This window comes from Grammomys surdaster, unplaced genomic scaffold (genome assembly GCF_004785775.1).
Source record: "Grammomys surdaster isolate TR1022 unplaced genomic scaffold, NIH_TR_1.0 130, whole genome shotgun sequence".
In the NCBI taxonomy this organism is placed as follows: domain Eukaryota; kingdom Metazoa; phylum Chordata; class Mammalia; order Rodentia; family Muridae; genus Grammomys; species Grammomys surdaster.
In genome coordinates this window covers 7394154-7419213 of record NW_021604588.1, presented here as the reverse complement: position 1 = coordinate 7419213, position 25060 = coordinate 7394154, and the positions used below count along the sequence as shown (strand labels likewise).

The following is a 25060-nucleotide window of genomic DNA, read 5'->3' as shown; positions in this document are numbered from 1 at the left end:
CTAGAGAAACTCCCAGAACTACCCATCACAAAGAATATTCCTCTGGGTTCCCTGCTGGCCTTTCATATCACAGAGGCAATAGCAGAACTTCTAGAGGCAAAAAATATTTTTTAAGCCACCCTAGTGTGTGCCTGGCCAGTTTTCCTCCAGATACTCTGAGCTAATTAGCAACCAGTGATCACAACTTTTCTTTTCACCCTATTCTAAGACCGTCAAAGCACTTGGCATGGCCCAGGAACCTTGAGTGTTCATCTTTTTAACCAGAATCTTTACTATATCTTTGCATTTCAAATATACAAGGAGATATGGGACAAGGTGTTGGAGTCATTTTTGACTCAGCTTTGCCCAGCCACTTAGCTGTTCTGGTGTCTATGTTTTGGAGCCTTTTGGTGGCGAGAGCAGGAAACACTGCAAACTGCACGTCCGATTTAATAACTTCCACCCGAACTAACGAGCTCCCAGAGAGACCCACGAGCATGGATACTCCTGTCATTAGTAAGCTGAGTATACCCAAATCTGTGATTTTGGAATATTTTCCCCCATGGCTTGACTATCTGGACTGTCCCATGTTTGAAAGTCCACCCAGCCTTGGCTCTGTTTAGTAGAAGGATGGCCTCAAGCAGACAGTGCCTGTTTCCCCCCATTGCAGCTCCCAATCCTCATCAGACACCAACCTCAGAGTTAGCTTAGCTATTTTCAGTTACCACTTCTTGAAATTAGATAATTGGCAAGTGTAGCCTTTGACATTAACAGAACAAATTAGCTGAATCCGAGTGTGTTTTTTCTGGCACTAGCTAACTCTGGCACTGTTTGCATATTTGTCCATATCCCCCCCAACCTCCCCACCCAGCCCCGTCCCTAGGACAAAGCTCTTTTGCAATGATCCAAAGGGATAAGGGTGGGAGGAAGAGTCTCTAGCCAAGGGTGGGCAGACTTCATCTACCTCATCACTCAATATTCTACTTTTAAAAAAAGTTGAACTAGAGAAGAACTTTTTCCAACTCACCCTCATTCACCATCTCTGGTAGTTTCTTTTTAAAATGGCCGAGCCTGGGTCACTCCATTTGGCTTTTGCTTTAGCTCAACCCAGTTTACCGACTGAAATCAAGAACTGGTCCTTTAAGCAATGTTCTTGTGAGCCCTGCAAGGAAGACGAAGCCCCCACGTGTGTACACAGCCCCAGGGCAGCACCAAGACTTGCCCAGAGTTCCTCAATGGTGCCTTCCATGGTTTCTTTGACTTACCAGAACACATAGCTATGCAGAAAGACGTGCATGCCTCTTCCAAAAACAATTGGTGCCCCATATTACAAAAGTTAAGGCCAATTGGTTTTCATCATAATCTCATTTTAAATGTTTGGCCTCTGATCTTGATGGCCTTGCATTGTCTAACTGTAACCCCACCTCTTTCATACACTTTATTTGTTGTAAGTTACAGTTAGCACAGCATCCTTTCTATTTGGGATATTAAGTCTCCTTGTTTTATTTGAGGTTTTTGTTTGTCTTTGTTAGCCAGTTCCCTCAATTTCAAGGCAGGACAAACCACCAACCCATCATTCTTTTATCTTTGCGTCCCTCACATCAAGGTTTGGTGCCATGAAGGAGGAAGCTGTCGAGCCTTGAAGTCGTGGGGCTCAGAGTTCATGGAAATTAAGCAACCCGTGTGACTAGCCTGGGTGTCATTCCCCTGCGGTCACACATGGAAACATCCTGACTTACCCTCTCCTCTCCTCGACAGCCCTCTAAAACTGTGGTGTTTTTAGCAGCCAAGTGTCATTTGGACAAAGGGTGAAATCACCTTGTGATTTGTGATGTCAGCTGTGGGCGAGCTCTCTGTTCTCCTGACTAGCCAGCCTTCTTCACAGAAAAAATAAAAATCATACTCAGACATTCTGGATTGTCAGGGAACTGTTTTTAATTTTTAGCAACTAGATTTAAAAGTTAAAAAAAAGAAACTATATTGTAGCTCAAAAAATATAATTGCTAAAAACAGAACAACTTTAAGTTGTTCTTACAAATTCTTACATTCAAGGCATCTCCTGAGGCAACCATATTATAAAAAATAAATTGGTGCAGAAACCTCCAAACATAATTAATAATTTGCTGCAGGTTCAACATGAGTTGTCATGAAACTAAAATTTCAACCACTGTTCTCCAAAAAAAGTGTCCACTTTAATTTAAAGCCCTCTATTAAATATACCTCCAAAAGTGTGTTCTATTTACATGACGGCTTCTATTCCAGTATACTGTTTTAATTCTTATGACAATGTACTGCTGAAAGGAAGCAATGGTTAGTGTCAAAGGTTTTCTTTCACTCTTCAGGTCCCGTTTTCAATATTGTTTAAGTGAAAGTCAAATTATTTTGGTGGTTTCCTCCTTGAGTCTAGCAAAGTAGAGTCGAGTTTACACAGGCATTCCCATTCAGCCACCGTCCAGATGCCTGGCAAGCTGTTTAGGCCAGGCCCACATACAGCACCAGTGTCTCTAAGATCAGAGCCTGTGAACTCTGTGGCAGCGTGTAGGTAGACTTACCCTTGTCTTTCTCTTTTCACTGTGTCTGAATCTTTCCCACATATCCTACGTTACAGGAAAGTAAAAGTGAAAAGGGAAATTTGGAAAGATTCCCATCGTGCAAAAAAACGCAAATAACATAAAGGCAGACAGGAGACAGCTCCTCCTACCGTACGCTGCAGTTAGCCAAGCAGCGGGTGGCGGGCCTTCCAGTTAAGCAAACACAACTGCTTCTGTGTCTCATGTCAAGAACTAGTAGCTCTGATATTGTTTCCTTCGAGCTCTTTAGTCGCTAAGCTCAGTCACTGCAGGACAAACCCTTTTGCATCTCAGGGTGCCCAGTTCTGCCCTGGGGTTCACCTGATTGATAGAGGAGGGCAGCCAAGACAGAGGCCCGGGGTTGGGGTGGGGGCGCATAGTCGGTGCTGATTATTTTTCCTGTGGCCAGTCAGCAGCAAACTGTCACCAGCTGTAATCCACCAAATGTTCCCATATACATACAAGCTGGTGTCAGCTTGGAGAAAGAGGGGGGAAATACTCTACCATGTGTAAATAGACATCCAGACTTACGGACGCATATAAGCTAGCTAGGGCTCAAGTTTCACCACCAAGCCTGTTCCTCTCGCTGGAAGGGAAGAGCCATTTTCAAGAAGCCTTTACACTCAGGCATTCCTGGTTAGACGGTGTATTTTTCAAAGGCCTCAGAGACTCACGGTGTAAGAATTGCACTTTTTTCATGTCTAATTTTTACCCAAGCAGTGAACTCTAAGAATAGGCTGCCAGAGGGGTTTTTCCCCCTTTTTCTTTCCTCCAACTCACCAGCTACTTTGAGAGGTTAAAAAGTGAGACTTAGAAAAACCTTACAAGACAGACAGGAAATTTAAAATAAAATTGTCGGTGCAGCATCTTGCTCTGTGAATATGCCTGGGACACCTAACTGCAGGCAGCAGAAGAAAGGTGGTAAGGAGTTAGCTGAGCACTTGATGGCTCTGCCTGCTTGTCATGCATTTATTGCAGCTTAAACATAGAATTTTTAAGTGCCCGGCATTGAAATTCCTTAGCTTGCCCATGCCAACATATTGGAAGCATTGTCTGGGGAAACCTCAGAAATAAACACATATTTACACCCTTTAGTTGCCAGATGGTTTCCATCTGGCTCACCAATGCTGTTGCCAAAAGGATATTACACTTCTGGTCAGGCTACAGTTGTAAGTGCCAGAGTAGGGGTTTCTGGGAAGGCTCTGGGCCTGAGAGGCACTACATGTTTATAGATGCCACATTACTTGAGCAGTTACATGTTTAGATCACATGACAACTCTAACCCAAAATAGAACTCCAACATAGGGCAATGTCAACAGCCATGAGGTATTCAGGAATTCTCTCCATGCCATGGCTCATTCTTTGCATCTGTCTGCTCCTCAGGCTTCAAAGCCATATGATAGGCAAAATCACAAATACCAAATGCTCTAATTTCTTATTTTTAAGCATTTCCAACAAGCACTGAGAAATATCTACTCTTTGTTTTCTCAGACAAAATAGTCAGTTCACATGAATCCCATAAACCCATTCCATTCACAGACCCCAGGGTTTGGGGTTGGGGGGAGCATAATCAAAATGGCAATTAGCCAAATTCTCCATGTCTCGGCATCAGTGGTAGTGTAGAGCCTCTTGATTTCAATTGCTCAGAGAGAGGAAATTGCCCACACAGGGAGTGATCTAAGCACCAGAAAATGAGACAAGGCATAATTACTCTCCCCAGTGCTCTTATGGAAACCCCATAAATGCACAGGTCAACATGAGGGTCACCAATAAGCAGCATCCTCTCTGCTCTCTTTGGTGGGAAGGCTGACATAGAAACTGAGAAAGAAGAAAATGAAGACTGACCAACCTAGATACTCTACCACAACATATCCAAAGCTTCAAGGGAAGATCTGAAAACCAGAAGCTAAAATAAAGAAAACATGATGATAGCTACCTATAGCCCCATAAACTCGGGAGGCTGAGCCAGGAGGATCACAAATGTAAGGCCAGCCTTGGCTACAAAGTGAGTTCAGGACATTATGAGGTACATAGTAAGATCCTGAATCGTCTCCACCACTCTCCCTCCAAAAAAGGTGCTCAGTGTGAGAAGGCCTCAGGTGACTTTCAGTATAATCAGGGAAAATGGTCTTAGTCTGCAACCAAACATCCCTTCTGCCTCCACCATGTAAACATTCGAATTTGGATTTAGATATTCTGAAGCAACATCATCTAGATGTCCCCTTCATCTGCATACTTCAGTATAACATTAATTTGCACACACTTATCTTGATTATTTGGCTGTTTTGTTTTGTTCTTAGTTTTTGTGTCAAAGTCTCGAATAGTCTGCTGTGTCTTTGAACTTACTATATAGCCACCTCCAGCCTCGAATCCCTAATCCTCCTGTTCCTACTTCCCAACTGTTCAGATTACAGGTGTAAACTATATTGTCCAATGAAAAGAAAAACACATAAGGCATTTTATAACCTTTCAGGTTGCTTGCTTGACAATGAATACTTACATAAGACAAATTCTGGACCATGTGTATTCCTTTAAGTTCATAGTGTGATCTCAAAGATAATTTTAAGACTGAATGAAATTTTTCCTTCAAGTAAACCTTCCTTTAAGTATCAAGCCCCAGGTCCTACGCCACAAGATGTCCTTATTCTCTGCCACTACAACTGCATTCACAAGGAAAGGCTGTAAAAATATCGAAGCCAAACATCCACTGGTTTTTAAAAACATTCCCTATAGTGTTGAAAATTGTTTTAATAACTAAAATAATAAACCTTCATGCCAGACAAGTTCTACAATATCTTAATTATTGCCTTTGGGGTGAAAAATTAGGGAGACATTAGTGGATGTGTTAACTAGACAAACCATGGCAGGAGTTTCCCTCCACATATCTAGGCCTGACACCAAAATAAAACCCAAGCTCTACAAACCACTAGCAGGAACGCCAACTTAAAGCTTTAGAACTAACCAATAAGTAGGATCACTCAAAAAAAAAAAAAAAATCCCTGTAACTTCAGCAGGAAATTTCAATTAACCTAGCCAAATACTCTTCGTTTCAGTTCAGGAATCCATAGTGAATAATGTTGATATAATTGTTTGTCTGTGGAAGTACAATGGTTAGCATTCTGTCCTGCAGAATATTTAAGTTGCCTTAATTTTTCCAATACTCTAAATGACTCTATCCACATCTTAATATTTGACACTTGAAAGCCAGTATAAGAATTTTTAACCTTTAAAACATGATTGTCGGGGCTGGAGAGATGGCTCAGCGGTTAAGAGCACTGACTACTCTTTCAGAGGTCCGGAGTTCAAATCCCAGCAACCACATGGTGGCTCACAACCTCCCATAATGAGATTGGATGCCCTATTCTGGTGTGTCTGAAGACAGTGACAGTGTACTCATAAATAAAATAAATAAATAAATCTTTAAAAAAAAAAAACATGATTGTCTTTGAATAAGCATATTGATGATGCTTCTTGATTTTTCTTAAAATCAAGATCTTACAGCCTTTCTCTGTGTGTCTGTCTGGCACATACTGTTAAATTGCAGTCTTCTAGGTGAGGGGACAGTACCTGGAGACACTCCTGCTGGTGCCACTTACCAATTGTACTCTACTGTTCCCCAGTCCCCTTCCCTGCAGAGCAGGGAATTTCACTAAAATAGTGTAGAGCCACAAGGAATCTTGGCAGTGTTCAGGAGCTTCATGTCTCCCTAACCCTTTGTTGTTTTCATTTGATATGCTATTTTCGGGTGGGGGTCATGGTAATTTGCATACTTTACTTTTACTTTTTCTCTCTCTGTAGAATCTATACCATTGGCTAAAAGTAAAGTGTATCTTCAAGTGAAATGGTGAGAGTAGGGAAGATTGAATTGTCGTCTCTTGTTCAGAAGGCAATGTAAGATTGGATAAATGGGGCTTAGGACCATCCTTCTTTACTGAGACCCCCTTTGGGGGCCCCCCCCCCTCCTTTATTCATCCCTGCCCCGACTTCCTTTGCCTCTCTGGCCCCACACACCATTCTATTGAGCAGTCTTCCGCTAGTTACTTATGGTGGACACCTGCCTTCTAGCTGTGTTTGGCAGGCCAGCAGGATGAGGTAATAATCAGAAGAGAATGTTCTGGTTCTTTGGCCACATCCACGTACAGCTTTACTCAAAACAGCTCTCTGCGGGTGAGAACAGAGTGGCTTTGAGATCCCTCTGTCTGACATTCTGTGGAAGCCTGGAAGAACAATGGAAATATAAATGATATCTACCTTGGCCCATCCTTTTAAGACTGTTTACACACAGATGTGTGGGGAAAGGAGAGCATCACATTTGTAAACATTTTTGGCTCTATTTTCTCCGAGTCCAGCCGTCCTCTTAAGCACTCCTCTCCCCATGGCTCTGCAGCACTGGTTTTTTTGTTTTTGTTTTTTTTTTTCCTAAGAGCATATTTTCTGAAGGATTTCTCCAGGGCGATGGCAGTCTTTGTAAGACAGACGCCTGAAGGACATATGGTTCCCATACATTTTCTGTCTAGACTGGCTTTATTTAGTGACTCTCGGTCTGAACTGGTCTAGTTAAAGTTTCTGCAGGAGCTTGTATAAAACTTTTAGATGTGGGCATACCATCAAGGTGTAAAACAGAAACTTTGCCTTCATATTGGCAAGAAAAGGGGTCATTGGCCACTTTCCTTTAGGTGAAGTTGTTCTGATCATGTTGAACGTCCTCTTGTACGTTGTACCTCCAAACACTGCTCAGAATAGAGGGGAATTCTTAGTCTGTAAACTTTTCACTGTTTTCTTGAGTAAATTCTTTGCAGCATGTGTGTGTGTGTTTGTGTGTGTGTGTGTGTGTGTGTGTGTGTGTGTGTGTGTGTGTGTGTGTGTGTTTGAAAGCTCTAATTCCTTCTTTACACGGCCCAGGGGACCTATGATTTCTTGCCCTTTTAGCACCAATTTTTACAAACACAGCATTTTTTCTGACTTGAAGGAGAAGAAAACCACCCAACAAGCCACTGAGTAAGGGACTTAGCCATTTGGCATTTCGGTAGCTCCTTCAACCAACAATGAAAATTCTGTTTTAAAATGTGGTTTCTGAGCCAGTGTTCAAGGCTGCTCTAGAAACAATAAGATCCTTTCAGAGGGAAAGAATAACTTCTAGGCTTGCCCAGAAGTCAGCTTTGCTCCCTCTTTTGTGAGAGCCCCAGCCCTATTTAACTGCTTCACAGCTAAGGGCTCATGCAAAGGAGACACTGTGGGCCACTCTGCACGTGTCCCTCCTCCCCCAAGTGCTGTCGCTTGGCCTCTGAGTATTTAATTGGTCTTCCTCACATATTTGTTCACTGGCATGGCAACCCAAAAGACACAATGCGCCTCTCTGTTTTTCTGTTTGTTTTAACTTTTTTTCTTTCTTTTTTTTTTTTATTTAAATTTTGAGCTTCAAAGGCATATTAGCGCTCCCCCTGCTGGGCGTTTTTGAGAACACTGTTGTGTAAGCCCTCGGTACAAGGCAATTCTTTGTCTCCATTTTTGCCACTTAAAGGACAAAAATGTACTGTGTGGTGCATTTAAAACTGGCCTTTAGACTCAGCAGGTATCATTTTGCACAAGGGAAAATGTTGGTGCAGCCTTGTCCTTTCTAAATCTTCAGATTCTGTATATTTATTTTATAACAGTAAAACAATGTTTCAAAAAGAATTTGCTTGCTCACAGTTACCCTCTCTGAAACAGTTACAAAGGTACCCGCTCTCTGAAAGCACCCCACCCCTTCCTTGTCCTATACCTATGTCTAAAGGGCAAGAAGGTCTCTCTCATCTTTCCTGAAGCAGAAGTGAGTTCTACTGTCTCACAGAGGTACAGACTGCTGTCTTTTCCTTCCCTGCTCCTGCCTTTTCTTTTCCGTGACTTCAGATGACAGGGAACTGCATACCCTGGAAGTATGCAGTTCTCTACTTGGGATAACTGCTTCTAGGTACCTCTTCAGAACCTCACTTCCTTCTTCAGATGTTAAAATCAAATCATCCCTCTCTTGGAGCCTGAGATGGGAGGGAGCTGAGGGTCAGGAAGAAAAAAGGAAGAAGAGACAGAGAGTCAGAGGAAAGGATTTTAGTCCCCTCCTGTTAATGGGAGTGGGCTCTACAAAGTCCCAAAAGGAGATCTATTTCTAGAGGAAGGAGAGAGAGGCAGACGGGGGTGGGGGGAACATTCTAAGGAACAGGGGAAAATAGGAAGATGGGAGGGGGGAGGAAGGGAAGGAATTTACTGGAAGGAATGCCATGCCACCTGACTTAATTCAATGGCCATATGCTGCAAATCTCTGGAAAACCAGGTCCTACCCTGTTTTCTCAGGCTCTGTTCTTAAGTCTACTCCTCTTCACCTTCGTCAGCCCTTCCTCTCCTCACCTTATCCGTTGTTAGTGACACAGTTCAAAGGCCATTGTAGAAAATAGACCATCACATCTCGTCTTGTAAACATCACAGTTTCATACAACTAAAGGTTCTCTAGGTCGTTTCCCCATTTTATCAGGTCCAAACAAGTCATTTGATACTTGTGACAAAGGGTGGGTGATGCTTGATTTTCTAAACAACATCACTTGTGTCCTGGCTTGCTTTCTTTATAGGCACCCATTCCTATTCCTGGAATGCCAGACCCTCAACTTCCCCTATGCTCTAGAATCACCTCTCTCTCTCTCTCTCTCTCTCTCTCTCTCCCTCTCTCTCTCCCCCCCCCCCTCACACACACACACACACACACACAAACATACACTAGGCTAGGACTCCAGGTGTCCCTGGTACTGTCCTAGCAGAGCTCTCTGTGAGCATTTACCTGCTGCTGTCACTGCTAACCTGACTCTGTCCTAACAAGAAAGCCTTCTAGAAAGTGATAATCCTTATTTCCTTATCTCTGTTATGATCATACCCTGTAATAAATACGGGGAAAGAAAAACATGCAAAATGAGTTGACTTGCAATGCTTAATCAAGACTTACTTTGGACACTGGCCCCCAAGCAGTGTTATTTTACAAACCAATATAAATTCATTTTTTTAGTTTACTGAAAGAATCCAAGTCAATGTTGTAAAATCCCTTTCGGACGTCCTCAATTGAGACAGCGTTAGTGTGACCTATCATTGAAAAGCTGGGTAATATTTGTTGTTGTTGTAGGGATACTGGCATCATACTTGTGAGGGAAACCTACATCAGATCTACAGAGCAGTCTAAATAAACTTTAGCATAGTACATTTTATTTCTATTTACCCCAGAGACTAAAGTATTCAAGTTAGTACATGCTTATGTCATCAAATAAAGATTGTGAACAATTTTCTCCTCATGTTCTCATTTCAAGTCCCACAAATTGATTCATGTTTTCCATATGTATATTAGTATATATTAGTATTAATATTATAAAATTAAGTGTTTATTCTTATAGGGAGGACTATATGTCATTTCTTATATTTAGTGAGTTATACTATCTTTAGAGTCTTCAAATAGACTCCAGTTTTACATACTTCCATACATCCACCACAAACTCTTCTTGGATAACAATGAACTTGATGACATTCTATAAGCCACAAAAGGCAAAAAAAAAAAAAAAAAATCCAGATTGCAAGCACCTTTGTTACTGTTTATAATAAAATTATAAAATATCTTCCATCTGAACAAAATCATGAGCATCACAATGTTTTTCTGAGTTGAGCCCAACTCTATTTAAATATATAATACATATTTTAAAAATTACCAAAATAAGAATCAAAATATAAGTGGATTACCTACACCTAAAGCACTACACCCTGCAGCTGCTGTCTAGAGTGAACATTCAGAAGAGGAAGTGAGCTTCCGGCTTGTCATTGCCTCTCCATTTCCTCAGAGCTATGCTCCTGTCTGGTAGACTCAGGCACACATACTCACTCACAGTCATGATCTCCAGACCTTCACCCTGTCCCTGTCAAGTGGCATGTAGTGCTGTGAGAACAAGTGGAAGAGGAGCACTCACTCCAGGGGAGGTTTAGTGTTCAGATGGGGGCTCCAGAGAAGGCTCAGTAAAGTGCTTACCAGAGCAAGGATGAGAACCTGCTTCAGGATACCTAGCGCCTATGCTTTAAAGAAAAAGAAAAACCAAGCATGGTGGGTGCTGTGAGCCTATAATACCAGGGTTGGGAAAAGGAGGCTGGAAGATCCTGGGGCTTACTAGCCAGCCAGTCTAGTTAATTCAGGGAGCTCCTTGTCTCAAAAATAAAGTGAAAGTGATTGAGGAACACTCCAACACCAACTTCTGATCTGACTACACACACACACACACACACACACACACACACACACACACACACATATATACACACACACACATTCACATAATACACACATACATACACACACACACATACGTTCACATAACACACACTAACACACACATACACAAACACACACACACAAAACCCCAAAGCTATAAACAATCCAGTCTGTGGATTTGGTGGAGCCTCCCCAAACTCATTACAACTGGCCTCACATCATGAACACTCAAGGCTAGGTAACAGACGAACAGACGAAATTAGACTTCTATTCTTAAAAGACAATCGTGTGAGAGAAGGAAACAAATGATGGCTTCTCAACCTTATCAGTGAGCCAGCTTCTACCCCCTCCAAAAAATGCCACCCACCCAGCAGGAGCATGGGACAGGCTTGCAAAAAACTGTCATTGTCCAAAATCCTGTAAATAGGCCATCCCTGCAGCCACAACTTCAAGTCTTACATCTTTCCCTTTGATTTGAAAGCAGAAACATGGGTCTTCTATCATAACCATAAACCGCCCACACACAACACAGTGTTTCAATAAATGTTTAAACAATACAAGATGCTCCATTTCAATGTAATGGATTACTTAATGAAGCCCATCGCTTAACAAAGCAACTGAGGAAAATTTGGTACAAAACAAATAAGTTTGCCCCCAAACAAACTGTCTTGTGAGGTGAATGTCTTTGGCAATAGGAATGGTTAGGAACTGGACCAATGAAATTAATTTGAGCAGAAAACCTTAAATACCTCCTTAGTGTTGAAGTTGACAAACAGCTTGGGTTATTAAAAAAAAAAATCACTCTCAACAACTTAGGATCTGTCTTGAGTTTTTTTTTTCTTTCCAAACACTGTTTTTACAATATGGTTTACTTTTCTTATTGTTTTAGAAATAAAATAATGTTCACCTATTCCAAAAGAGTGAGTGGGTCAAGGCTCTTGGGGATATTTTAACTGCACATATTACACATATATGGATTCCTTTAATCTGAAAGTGAACATATTCCAAAGATGCCTTAGTCATTCTGAGAGAACACAATGGTGTCTTATCCTTCCATCTTTCCCTCTGTCATTAATTCACCACACAGGCTACACAACGGTGTTTTCTGTGTACACCCCTAGGGACATCCTTAACAAGCTCATCAAAAGTGAAGAGGTTTAACTATTAAAAGAACAAACTTACTGTGAACCAAGAGCATGCTAAATTCTGAGGTACAGTAAACAAAACATATACCAGACCTGACAGCTAGTAAAACTGTCTCTGTAGTCCTCTTCTCTGCCTCTGTTCACTACTGTTCATCACTCACCGACACCCTGGTTCAAGATTGAAGAGATCAGTGAGAATCTGCTCTTCCACCAAAGGATTCAGTTTTTGTTACATTCTCCATTCTCACCACTGAGCTTTCCCTCTGGCTAAGTCTACATTTCTAGTCCTTTTTGGTCGGCATAGGTCTACGTTTCCCTACTGACTGCAAGCCTTGTTACGTAGTACTGAAAACTGTTACCACTCTGTCAAATTTTTCAAGCTTGTTGGGGTGTATGCCCAGCTGATGAATTGTAGAACGTCACCTCATTATTCCATATTTAAAATGTAGTGCCATAGTAAAAACCACTTGGACATTTGTCTTAGGTCTCTTGTCCTCCCACTCAAGCATAGACTTCAAGTGTTTTGTCTTGTCTTGTCTTGTCTTTGTTTTTTGAGACAGGGTTTCTCTGTATAGCCCTGGCTGTCCTGGAACTCACTTTGTAGACCAGGCTGGCCTCAAACTCGACTTCAGGCTTCTTAAAGCCACCTGGCACAATGCATCCCACATAGTAGCACTTGGTGAACAGTACACAAATACATGAATAAGACTTGCTACAGCCTCTGCCTGAGTTACAGATGAGAAAAACAAAACCTAGAGACATTCAGTAAGAGAAAAAAAATCCCTGCATAATCTAGCAATTGGACCTATATTTGATGTCTTTTTAAACTTCTACTCCAGGACTCTTTCTATATGACCATACAGTCTCAGACATACGCTTCTAACTTGAAAGAGTTATGCACATGGCCTGATGGAACCCAGTCACCCTGACTTAGCTTGGATGCCAGCCTCAATGGATGTCTTGCTTAGGCACTTTTCTATCACTCATTCACCTGTCCATTATTCAGCAAATATTCACTCACTGCTCCTAAAGCTAAATGAACTAAATACTGAACACACCACAAAGCAACATGTGCATCCTCTATCCTCCAGGAACTTGGAACCTATGGGGAGTTCAGGCAATAAAGTGTTGAGCAGTGATATTTAAGACAAAAACAAAAGGATGAGGAGAGCCCTAAGTGCACTCCTTTGTCTCTGGGCCGCAAGGCTTTGTGTAACCCATCATATTTGCATAGGACAACTTCCAATCAACTATGAGCCTTCTGTATCCTGAGTCTCCCTCAGTTCACAGCCCTGATGTCCACTCATCCTCTAACCCAGCCTGTTACTATGCCCTGGTAGAGTTTCCCTCCACCAAGTTCAACTTCTGGCTCTCAACCCCCACTCATGACTGTTTAATTACTCAAAATACATCTCCATAGGTTATGCATTTGTCCAACTCCCTGGAGACAGGATGCTATTGTTTAGTAGCATTCCAAACACTAAAGAACTAAATAGTAAATCGTAGGAAGAATCTCCACATCTTAATCCTATACACACATGTATATATACACATACATATGAAATATGGAGGAGGGGGCTGGGGAGAGAGCATAGTGATTGAGAGTACATACTGCTACTCCATAGGACCCAAGTTCTGTTTCCAACATCCACATCAGGTGGCTCACAACTAATTTAAGTTCAGCTCTAAGAAACCCAACACCCTCTTCTGGCCTCTTCTGGTACCTACATTCATGTACATACATGTACAGGTACAGGTAGGTGAGTGCATGCATGCGTGCACACACACAACTTAAAATAATAAAATCTAAAAGACAACTTGAAAAAAAAATGTATGCCACAGTCATGATTAACAAACACCCTTTTTATATAAGATCAATGGATATGAGAGCATTGTCAGGTGTTTCCCACTTCCAGGATTATTTTTCAATTTACTTAGTTGTTAAACACTCCCTCACTGAAGCATAAGCAGTGGACCAGGCACTGCAGGAATACTGAGATGAGTAAAAGAGCCCATTTATATTCAGTAAAGATGAGATTATCAGCCTAATTAGAATCCAATGTGATGACTGACCACATTGTCATTGAAGCAGCTATATCAGGAAGGTCAGGGAAGGTTCACTTCACTGAGAAGTGTCTAGAAAGATAAAAAGTCATTGAGAACAGTACTTCATGTAACACCATGCTAAGCACTGAATGACGCAAGTATGAGCTCTGACCTCTCTATCAAATGGGAAACTGGTGCAGGTTCAAGACTTGGGATGTAAGCTAAAGGAATATGGATATGGAAGAATATATTCACAAAAGATAAATCATCTCTATATAACCAGAAGAAGAAAATTACTTTTTCCCAGTGGAGAATTGCCTAACAGTTCTGGTAGTCACAGAAGTCTTTCTGCAAAAAGACTTGTTCACTGAACAACTAGTTTATTCCTTTGCCAATAAGTATCTCTATGCATCCCTTTAAAATCCAGTCACTGCTAAATAGTAAAACTAGTATAGGACATTAAATTAGAACCTACTATTGTTTTCTTAGCCACTTTTTGGGTATAGGAGGCAGAAGGGACATTTTGTGACTTCATTTTAGAGTGGTTAGTAGTTTTACCATTAGTGGTCAGTAGTCAGTCTTACCATTAAATCATCAATAGTTCTGCTCTGAGTTTTCTCTTGGCTTTGAATTTTATCGTGTAGCTTGTGAGTTTTGTTTGGGTCACTGAACTGAGAAAGAAATCTAGGCCTTCACAGTGACAGTATCAACTCTAAATCACCAGGAAACAGGGTGTGGTTTTGAGACACTCCATCACTGTGCAACCTTTCCAACGGTGCTGTATCATCCCAGATAATGGGTATCCAATCTGACCAGCTTAGTGCTTCCAGGTCAAGAAGAGGACTACAGTTCTACAAAGGGTCTTTTGAAAAAACTTTCTGCTGGAAATATTGGTCAAAAATATTTCCATTTAGGTTATATGTTGAGTTAACAAGTTATAAAAACCATTCCTAAGGTAGCTGTGTATAGAGTCCACACAGAGAAAGCTCATTAACATATTTGTGACATAAATGTATTTCAAGGGATAAATAATTTCTCTTGATAATGTTGAGCTTCTCAAGTACAGTACCACTGAATCACATAGATGGCTTTCAGAAACACCATGGCCAGCCAGATAGCGGCCCATTTTATACAAATCATGATGAACCCTGAAAGACTCCAAACAGCTGCTGTCATTCATGTAGCTTACCAGGAAACTCACATCCATCGAGCCTGTTCATAACCACTGCAAAGAACGACTCTAAAAACCTTGACTTCTGGTTTTTGATAGTCTGCATTAGAAGCCAAAGGAAGAATGATTGGGAAAAGCCACTGCTAAAGGCAATGAGAAGTGGTCGATAACACCCTGGCAGAGACAGGGAAAGATTAAAAACCAAAGTTGAGGCTCAGTATACGTTCTTAGTTCCTGGAGTACGCATACCGAACTACACTAACTCTCTATAACCATTGGTTCAACTGTCACAGATCCGTGCAGCATGTTTTACAGTGGCCTCCAAATCGTTCCATATTTGCACTAGTATTGAGGGGGAAAAATCTCTTTGGTTTTCCTAAAGATTTGCATAATGAAAAATACACAGTTTCCCCTGAAAACTGGGTTACCTGGATGACTCAAAGAGGAGAGTCTTAGAATCACTGTAGAGTGTGACTACTCTTCCTGGCCTGAATTGCATGTGCATGTGCATGATGGCTCTATGTCAGTGTCCTGAAGAAGCAACTACAGCTACTATACCTGTTCCTTTACCTGTCTCTTTCTCTTTTTCTAGCCGGAGGCCACCCCCATCACCAACTCGCCCCACTATAATCCGTCCGCTAGAATCCTCACTGTTAGACTAAACGAAGTGTCCGGCATGGCAATTAACCATTAATGATTTATGCAAACGCAGCACATTCGGTAACCTTTGCAGCCATGAGTAGTCGCATGTATGGACTTCCGTAGGCAAGTAGCCAGTCTTACTAACGTGTTCACCATTCATCTTCATTGCTCATGGTATGTCAGACCTTTGGGGTTTGACTCTCAAAACCTGCTAACCTATAGAGAGGCTTAATATGTTGTATTGACCAAGGTAGTTTTATATAGCAGTTTTATATACTTTGGTACCATTTATCTACCCAACATATGTCGGAAGTTGCTTTGGAAGAGTTTTCTAAGCTGTCTACAGAGAAGTTTGTGATGCTTCTTAACAGATACAAGAGTGTGAGCTTGGAACCACACCGACTGCTCCCACATTCTGTTTAGGGCAGCAGAAACGCTGCTGCCTGATATTAAAGCCACCACTGAGTCTGCAGTTGCTTATTTAGGCTTCTTTCCCTCCTTATTTCATAGGACTGCTAAAAAAGCAAGGTTTAGGATTGCTTAAGATGGAAGCTTTTCAGGAGCATGAGGCAGTTTGCAAAGGGAAAGTCTCCAGGGTTTGCCCTGGAGAGCTTCTCCTAGTGCCTGTGTGTTTTGCTTTGTGCTAGAAGCACAAGCAACATCAAGGCAAAGCTTAAGAGTTTTTGGTAATCAGTTGATAGATTTGGCTACTTTAAGAGTTCAAAGAAGCAGCAAAAGCAAATTACCATTCTAAAAGTGTTTGAGAAAAAAGAATTTATTATCTTTTTATCCCTTTGTGGGCTACGATGAAGGAAGGCTGACACTGAAACTGTTGAACTTTCCAGTTGATTGTGGGGCATGGCTAGCTAACTCCATTTCATTATTATGATTATTATCTGGGCTGGAGAAAATTTAAATGTATGCTAGCACATGATTTCTATAGTTTACATATAAATGGTTGTACAAGAATCCTTTTAAAATGACTTTAATGTCTCTACTCATTCCAGACTCTTAAATCTTGCAGTTTACTCTGACAATTGTATGGAAAGTGTGGCCCCTGGTATGATGGGAAGGCAATCTATCAGAGATGCCATGATTTAAGAGCACAGCTCACATGTTTATACAGACGCCCTGCTCCAGCTTGCTCCTGAAATACAACATCTTTGCCATATTGAGCTTCAGAACAAGTTCGCAGTTTCTAGGATCTCTAAACTTTACAAGAGCAGCCTAGACTAGAGGTTATTAGTTCAGCCTTGAGGCTAAGTTTTGAACTACCTATGACCAGATGGTTAGCATGTAGGAAACAGCTAGAAGCCAAATGGAATTCTGTCTGCTAACTGCACCCAGACAGCAGAGCAGGCTTTCACTGAATTGTAGCATCCTGAGACATTATTTCATAATCACAAAGGTAGATCAGGTTTTCCTAACTGCAGCGTCTCCCGTTGAAGGCAGTCAACATGATTTGTATGCGAACTTCATTTTAATTTCCTGTGCAGTTTCTACCCAAAGCAAGTGGCTATAAAGTATGATGTAAAAACTTTTAACCATTATTTTAAAAGGTTTTTTTCAAGTGAAATGCCACTGCACTGAACATATTCTAATGGGTTAGAGCCCACTTATAATTGTCAAAAATTAGAGAATATGAGACATACAGATGGGGTATTTTTCAGCCTTTAAGTGACATAGAATAGCTCTAACATCTCTAATTTTTTCCCTGTTGAAAAAATATATTTATGTGAACGGAACTCATGTAAAACAGGCACATTATCTTTGAAAACAGTGTCCCAGCTAAATGGAAAAACGTTAAGCAAATGTTTATATTCAAACAACTGATAGGCAATGAGGTCCTCCCACAAAACCCTTCCTTTCAGCAGCCCCTTTGCATCTTCCTAAAGTACTCTAAAATAGGCAGATAAAGAATTAGATACTTCAGGGTTTGGCTTTGTTCTTCCTGTGGTTTTGCATCTTGCTATATTTCAAATTTTTCCTTCTGTTGGAGGAAACTGTTGCAGAAAACCGCCAGTGTTTTCTCGAATCAACACAAACCAATATCAAGGAAAACTGGGGATTTGTCTCTCCAGATTTCTTCCCACTGACCCTAGATGGCCGTAAACAATGCACTTGTCGTCTTTAGCTTTTGCTTCTTGATCCACAGATTCCCTGTCCCAAATGTCTCCCTTTGTCAGGACAGTTTTGTTCTCTTTGCTACCGTGTTATAACTGGTAGCAGCCAGAATCCCCTACTCCACCATCCTCCTCCAGCATTTCGACACTGGCACCCCAGAATATTTTCAGATTGCTGCAGTTCAAAGGGTTTACACTCTGCTAACAGGAGACACCAACATGAAGGAAGCCTGAAGTTTCACTGGAGTTTGCGGAGTAAACGTCAGGTCATGAGATAGGAATGTCAGCTTGCAGGACCTTCTGCTTCCCGCCCCGTTTCTAATCTCTCAGTCAACCTCCTGGTAGATGATGCCGATGTTGTCAGTGCAATAGATGTAGCTTTATCTTGTCTAGCATAGTAATAACCTTAAGAAGTGTTTTTAGGATTTGAAAAACTGTACATGGTTGATAAGGAAAGCCAGTTTTTCTGTCACATGCTAAATTTTGCATGCAGATTGGCTAACTGGAATAACCAACCATTTGTGGATGGACTATGAAACAGTACTGATTTAGAACAGATATATTTCCAAAAATCATCTACCAAGAACACCTTCTTGAATATTGCCTTTAGGTGTGTTTTATAACATAGAAGAGCAGTGGGGTCTATTTATTGGCAATATACTCCATCTGTCCAAAAGCGTAACCAAACAGTTACTGTGATATAAGCATTCTAAATTTAGAATTAAGAAGTAGCCACATAGATTCATTTGTGATTTTGTTAGACTGTAGCCATACTCTAAACTATGAAATGGGACCTGACACCAGTATGTGACAAGTGTTGTTTTCTGTGCACTCATTTTCTCTGCATGCCTCTAGGAATACACTATGTATATAGTGACCATGTATTTTGTGTCCTTTTGAGTAAGTAGGTTCAAAAGCAATTACTAAAATGCCATTAAGCATGAATGTAATTTTATGTGCATCATATATATATATACATATATATATGAATATGAATATAAGTATCGGTGTAAACCTGTGCTCGGTATGTAAGAGTATGAATATATTTTTAACTGTGCTAATATATATGTTGGGAAGGGCTGCCATAACATGATTATGGTAGTTCATTTCTCATACATGAAAAACATAAGATCTCCTAACTCATACTGTATATATTCTAAGGGGCACAAATCTTATAACCATGATGATCACCATAATTATAACCATGACAAGGTAGAGTAATGTCTATAGTCATTTGTATTGAAGTCCACAGCACTGCTACCTAAGAAGGCATTAATTTTTGGGTGATACTTTGATTAAAAAAGAAAAAGTAAGATTTGGAAGCTTTTATCCAGGGTCTCTAGTTAAAATTGTATTATTTGGGGATTATTGAGCTGACTCTTTAAAAAAAAAAGCTAAGTTAACCTGTATAGTCGTGAGTTCTCTTCAGTAAAGTTTAAAAGAATAAAAAGTCAGCAACACAATGAAAGTAATAGGTCTTTCTGAACAAAACTGTTAAAACACACGGGGGGACAGGATACTCAGTTCCTTGCAGGCATGTTATCTACACTGTCAGGTAAACCCTTGAGATTTGGAAAACTGCGCAATTACTTTCAATGGATGAGGATCTCTATGAGTAACGAAGCCTAGAGAGACCTGCTAGCTGTCTTAATTCGGGAAGAGATGTCTGTCTGTAAGACCGAAGCATAGCTTTGTCATTTTACCTAGCACTGGTAGCTGTGAACTCAAGAGTTCCTATAAATGAAGCCAATTTTAGAGAAATAATGGATAGTTCACCAGATCCTTTAGTCTTTTCTAAAGAACTCAGTTTGTCTTCTAGATAATAGGCCATCTGTCTAGTCTAGCTGATGTGTTTAAAATTATGTGGTGCTCTGTATGTGAAACTTTTAACAATATTTTTGAAGTACATATAGTATATGCATTGCTAGCTGTGTATATATACATACATGTAATAATATCTGTGTGTGTGGAGAGCAAGAGACAGAACCTCAAGGAATCTCCTGTTTAAGACCTGTTGGTACTAGCAGACTGGTGAGACTCCTCATTCCACTGCTCAAGGGCTTCCCATGTGGCTCAGCTTGAGGTATTCACTCCCTTATGATCTTTACCTTTAAATCCCTTCAACTTTCCTCATAATGTTTTCAATGTATACAAAAGCCACTCTGCTGTCTTGTGCTGACTGCTGCCAATCTGTGAAAACGACTCCTCACAAACCCGAAACCCTACCACTATAACCTTGTGTGTCTGATTTCATATGTGTACTGCTTTTGTTTCGCGGGCTTGTATGTGTTCCCCTTCTCTCCCCATTCTTAATCAAACTTCATTTTGCTTTTGTGTGAAAGATTGAGTACATAGACGTCAAACCTTGTTTTCTCTGTTGATTCTTTAACATGAGCCAGAATGCTTCCCACTGTTGTTTTTACCACTTGGGGGATTTCTTAATGCTGGATTAATATGGATTCTGTGAATGGGATTTTTGAAGCAAATTCCTAAAGCCTGTATCATCCTTGAAGGTCATGTACCTATTGTGAAAAAAAATGTGAAACTGTATTTCTGAACCTAAAATAAATTATTACATTTGAAGGAATCCCCAATTCCTCTTCCTTGTATATATTTGAGTCTGTGCATTTCACTAACACCTGGGAGTAAAGTCCCATTGTCCCTTGGCTCAAATTGGGCCAACAATACTAAAGCAGGGAACGATAGCATTCTGCACTTCGGTCCTTAAGTTGTGGGAAAAGGATATATATTTTTAAACAGAGTAAATCAGGTAATTCCAAAGAAGGCAATGGGAGGAGACATTGCCTCTAATTTAAAATAACTGTAGGACTAGAACCTCAGGCAACAGGATGGTATAACCTTTACCAGGAAGCAATGGGACAGTTTGCCCCTGAGAAGGAAGAATTTGTGGGAATACCTGGGGGTAGAGAGGGGGGATAGCCTGTTTATATGTTAAGTAACAGAATACAAACACTACACACTAACCCATCAGTGTTACCTGCTCATGGGCATAGAAGAGGAAATGCACCAAGCTGTCCACTAATAAGAAAATATAAATGTTCAATGTGTACAAACAACCCTTTTTCCCTAATTGTGTTTTAGACAATAAGAGTACGTCATCTAAATGCAGACAATAGGCAGTAAGATGGGAAGAATATTGGTCTAATTTTCTATGCACAGCCAGGATATATAATTATGGGAAGAAAAGCTGGGCAGACTTCCTTCACTGTACATTTCCCACAAGTAGTATTCAATGGAAGTCTCCCACTGGGAGCCACTGTGGATAAGAAATCACGCTGGTTACTTGTTTTATTTTAATCACATGATTCTAATGAATGGAAATAATATTCAGAATCAATTCTAATGAAAATTACAAAAAAAATAAAAATAAGACAAAGGACAATGTTGTCTCTCTTTGGCAACTTTCTCCCTATGCTTTTAAAACACTTCTGCCATCTTTGTAAATCTCCACTTGATTTGTTCTCAAGACTCCCATCTTTCCACTGCAACCTTTTGATTGTGCTTTGAGAAATTCATCCAGTGCCTGGTTTCACCTACACTCTTCAACCAACTCGTGATGATGTCACATTTTGGGCTACCTTTTGGTGCTCGTTCATACAGTAGTGATATAATAATCAGAATATGTGCAAGAGATATTGGCTAAAATCACTGCCTTAATTCAAAGCCTTCCAAAGTGCATCGCCTGAGATTGGAATGAATGTACACACAGAGACACCAAGAGGTCATTTTATCAGGATACTTTGGAAATAACAGCTATAATTTAAATGTCTTTTACTAAAGGAAAGTAAATTAAATTATGTTGTGATTCTTTGAGAGTGATAGTGTACAGACTTCCCAGACTTCTTTGATCATAAAAGTTTCATTCATGCAATATTCCACAGAACTGGTGGTTCCAAGGTACCTGCTTTAGGACACCTTGCTTTGGGGGACATTAGGCAAGAGGGAAAGCCAATTGTACATGTTTATTTTAGAGTAAACTGTCACTACCAAAAAAGTGTGAGACAAGAGCAAGATGAACTCCTAACTCAGGACAGACATCCAGAAGCACTGGTGACTTTGTGACAATAGCATCTGAGTTCCCTGGAAGACGATCCCTTAAGATCAAGTGCATGGAATTAGAACAGGCTGACTCTTACCAAACCTTGGTGAGACTCATCTCCTACCTTAATTTCTTTTCTTCACTTCCAAAAAAAAAAAAAAAAAAGAGCTCCATTGGATAAATAATTTCATTACACTTGTGAGGTTATTGCAAATGTAGAGATTAGGTCTCTTTAAAAATTAAACCTTAGCAGAGAAGAGCTGAGGACACCCCATTCCTGCTGTCTTTCCTTCCCCTTTCTCAGGCTTCAGTCACTCCCCTGCTGTGGGGTGGTAAGCTGCCTACAGGATGGACAAAGCAAGCCAGCAGAGCTTGTTTGGTGAAATTTTCACAGGAAAGAAAAAACACAGAAGGAAAACCTTCCAAGAGTTCACTCCATGGCAAGGTCGCCACAGACTAAATGCAGAAACGGTAGAGAGCTGCGAGTATGTATGTAATTCATTCTAAATAACAGAGTCCTAAGATTTTTTTTTCATCTCAGAGTTTGGATAAAACCGTATCTATGAAGTTATTTTTCTGAACATTTGAGAAAACAGAACCTGGATGTACATAATCCTGACTACATTAAGCATAGGTGTCTATGAATGCCAGTCTGTTGAGCTTTAAAATTGGTTAGCTTGGTACTCAGTACCTTTGTAGTTTTTACATGTGTAAAGCCTACATATGTTCAGCACTTGCCTTCAAGCACTCTATAAATAATATAGGATTCTGAAAAGGGAATAACAAAGACCCAAACTGTCAAGATCCATAGTGGAACAAACAGGTCCACTGAATGCAGTTTTTGTCAAGGCAGTTTTTTTGTCAACAACAGAAACGCTAGATACAGAGTACGTGAAGAGAAGGAAGGAGTTGTCTGAGGGAACGTCACCATGCTGTTTGAAGCAGTTTCTTGCTGTCAGTGAAATATATTTTAGGACATAATGTGTCTGGATCCTGTTTCTGAATTGGAACACCAAACTAGCTCCCACGGGAAGGTGTTTTTGGCATGTGCTCGCAGAATGTCCCTTCAGCACTGTGGGCTTGCTGTTCGTTTTAATGGCTCACCTCCCCACCATGCTGAGGTAATTAAAGTGTTCCAAAGCTCCTTCAGAACTTGAAAATAGTTTCTGTTTGCTAGGCAGGTGATAAATCTCATTCAGCCTGACAGAAATGTAATTACACTTTCTTCATGAAAACACCAGGGATACCATTACCTGGATCTCACAAAGCTCAAGGCTGGCAGACCCCCCACAGTTGAAAGGTCAGGAACTAAGAACAAGTTTTTTTCATCATTTATATACATGGGAGGCCTCCTTAGCTTAGCTAGATTAAATTGGACTGGAAAAAAATTGGTTTAAGACTTTGGAAAAGGCAAGGGTTTTTTTGTTGTTTTGTTTTGTTTTGTTTTGTTTTTGTTATTACCACTGCACAGGAAAAGCCAAGACCATTTGGACCCATTAACATCTCACAGAAGATTTTAAAAAGAAAAAAAAGTTTAGGGTTTTGCTTTTTACAGAGCAAACTATAGTCTTAGCAAGACAGAGGTGGAAGTATGTTGCTGGACACCTGGGCGGTTGGCTCCAAGTGACATCCCACAGAGAGGAGGGCTTCTGATGGCCTCTCAGCACCACGAGAGTCAGCTCACGGTTGGTTAGAAAGAGGGAATTAAAGTACAGACTTCTGCTGGAATCCACTGGCCAGTCTCTCTCTGGCCTGCTGTCTGCTGCTGCACAGCACTTCCAAGCAGAGTGGAGGTTACCCTACCTTCTGGAGATGGGAATCAATTCAAATTCTAAAGGCTGGTGTCAAGCGGCCACACAGCTTTTCCTCACTCCACGGACCGGACCGTGAGACACAAGCCAGGCTAGGGATTTGGAGACTGATCCAGAGAACCAAGTCTCTGTACCCTGGACCCACTTACCAAGAAATCAGGATTATCATTGCTCCTTGCTCTAAGACGGAGGGGATTCTTACAAATCCTAGAGCAATCAAGGACCAGCTCTGGCCTGCTATTTTTCCTAGACTTGATTCTAGCTACCATACCACACAACTACTCACCTCAAACAGATCCTTAGTTATGACCCCAAAGCTGTAGATTAACCCCCTGAGGTTTACTGTGTTGGGATGATGTTGTTTATTTGATCTTGATACCTTTTAATGTCCTTGCTTTGAGAAAAAAAATACTTTGCTAGACATGATAACATGTTGACTAAGGTAATAAACTGAGATTTCCTTCAGTGGAATTCTCCAGAAGTTCCTTTCTCCTTGAGTAGCGCTCACATCATTCACTTAAGACTTTGGAAAGAGGCCGGGCAGTGGTGGCGCACGCCTTTAATGCCAGCACTTGAAAGGCAAAGGCAGGTGGATTTCTGAGTTCGAGGCCAACCTGGTTTATAGAGTGAGTTCCAGGACAGCCAGGACTACACAGAGAAACCCTGTCTCAAAAAAACAAAAAACAAAACAACAACAACAAAAAAAACCAAAAAAAACAAAAACAAAAAAAGACTTTGGAAAGAATTTGGGGTCAGAAAATTAGGGTTCAGAATCAACTATGCAAGTCCAAAAGGTATCTGAAATACTGACCCTCATTCACCAGAATTTGATTGCAAGGATATATACTTCCATGGTGCGTCATGGTAATATTTTTGAGTGGGCACTAATGTCTCAGCATGCTGCTGGTGCCCAGGTGGTGGGCAGGTACTAATGGCTGCTAACTTTGCCTCCCGGTATACTTTCATTTCTCCTGCATGCATGCCTGGTCCTTTGCTTTGTTTTTGGGTTTTTTGTTTGTTTGTTTGGTTGGTTGGTTGGTTGGTTGGTTGGTTTTTTTTTCTTCTGATTTGAATTAGACTTTTGTGGGATTTTTTGCATGCTATTATTTGGACTTATTTTATAATTTAAACATCGTCGTCTTCCTCTACATCTGTGTTTTTCTTTTGTTCTTTTTTTTTTTTTTGCTTTGTTTGTTTTTACTAGGAGACCCCCTCCTGCAGTTCCAGGCCGACCATCCTAACCCCAT

At 40.7% G+C, this 25060-nt stretch overlaps 1 protein-coding gene across 5 annotated transcripts in view; it reads left to right on the top strand.

The window, feature by feature from the left end:
- Dnm3 (dynamin 3) overlaps nt 1-25060 on the top strand; it is a 459396-nt gene extending 434336 nt beyond the window's left edge. For 2 of the 5 annotated variants that reach the window (XM_028757957.1, XM_028757948.1), the window contains one exon: nt 15770-20529. In XM_028757957.1, the coding sequence (XP_028613790.1) occupies nt 15770-15839 (70 nt within the window). In that variant the 3' untranslated portion in view covers nt 15840-20529. Of the gene's footprint in view, nt 1-1585; nt 1782-15769; nt 20530-25017 lie in introns of those variants that run through there. The other 3 variants (XM_028757965.1, XM_028757941.1, XM_028757975.1) reach the window with 3 other exon arrangements.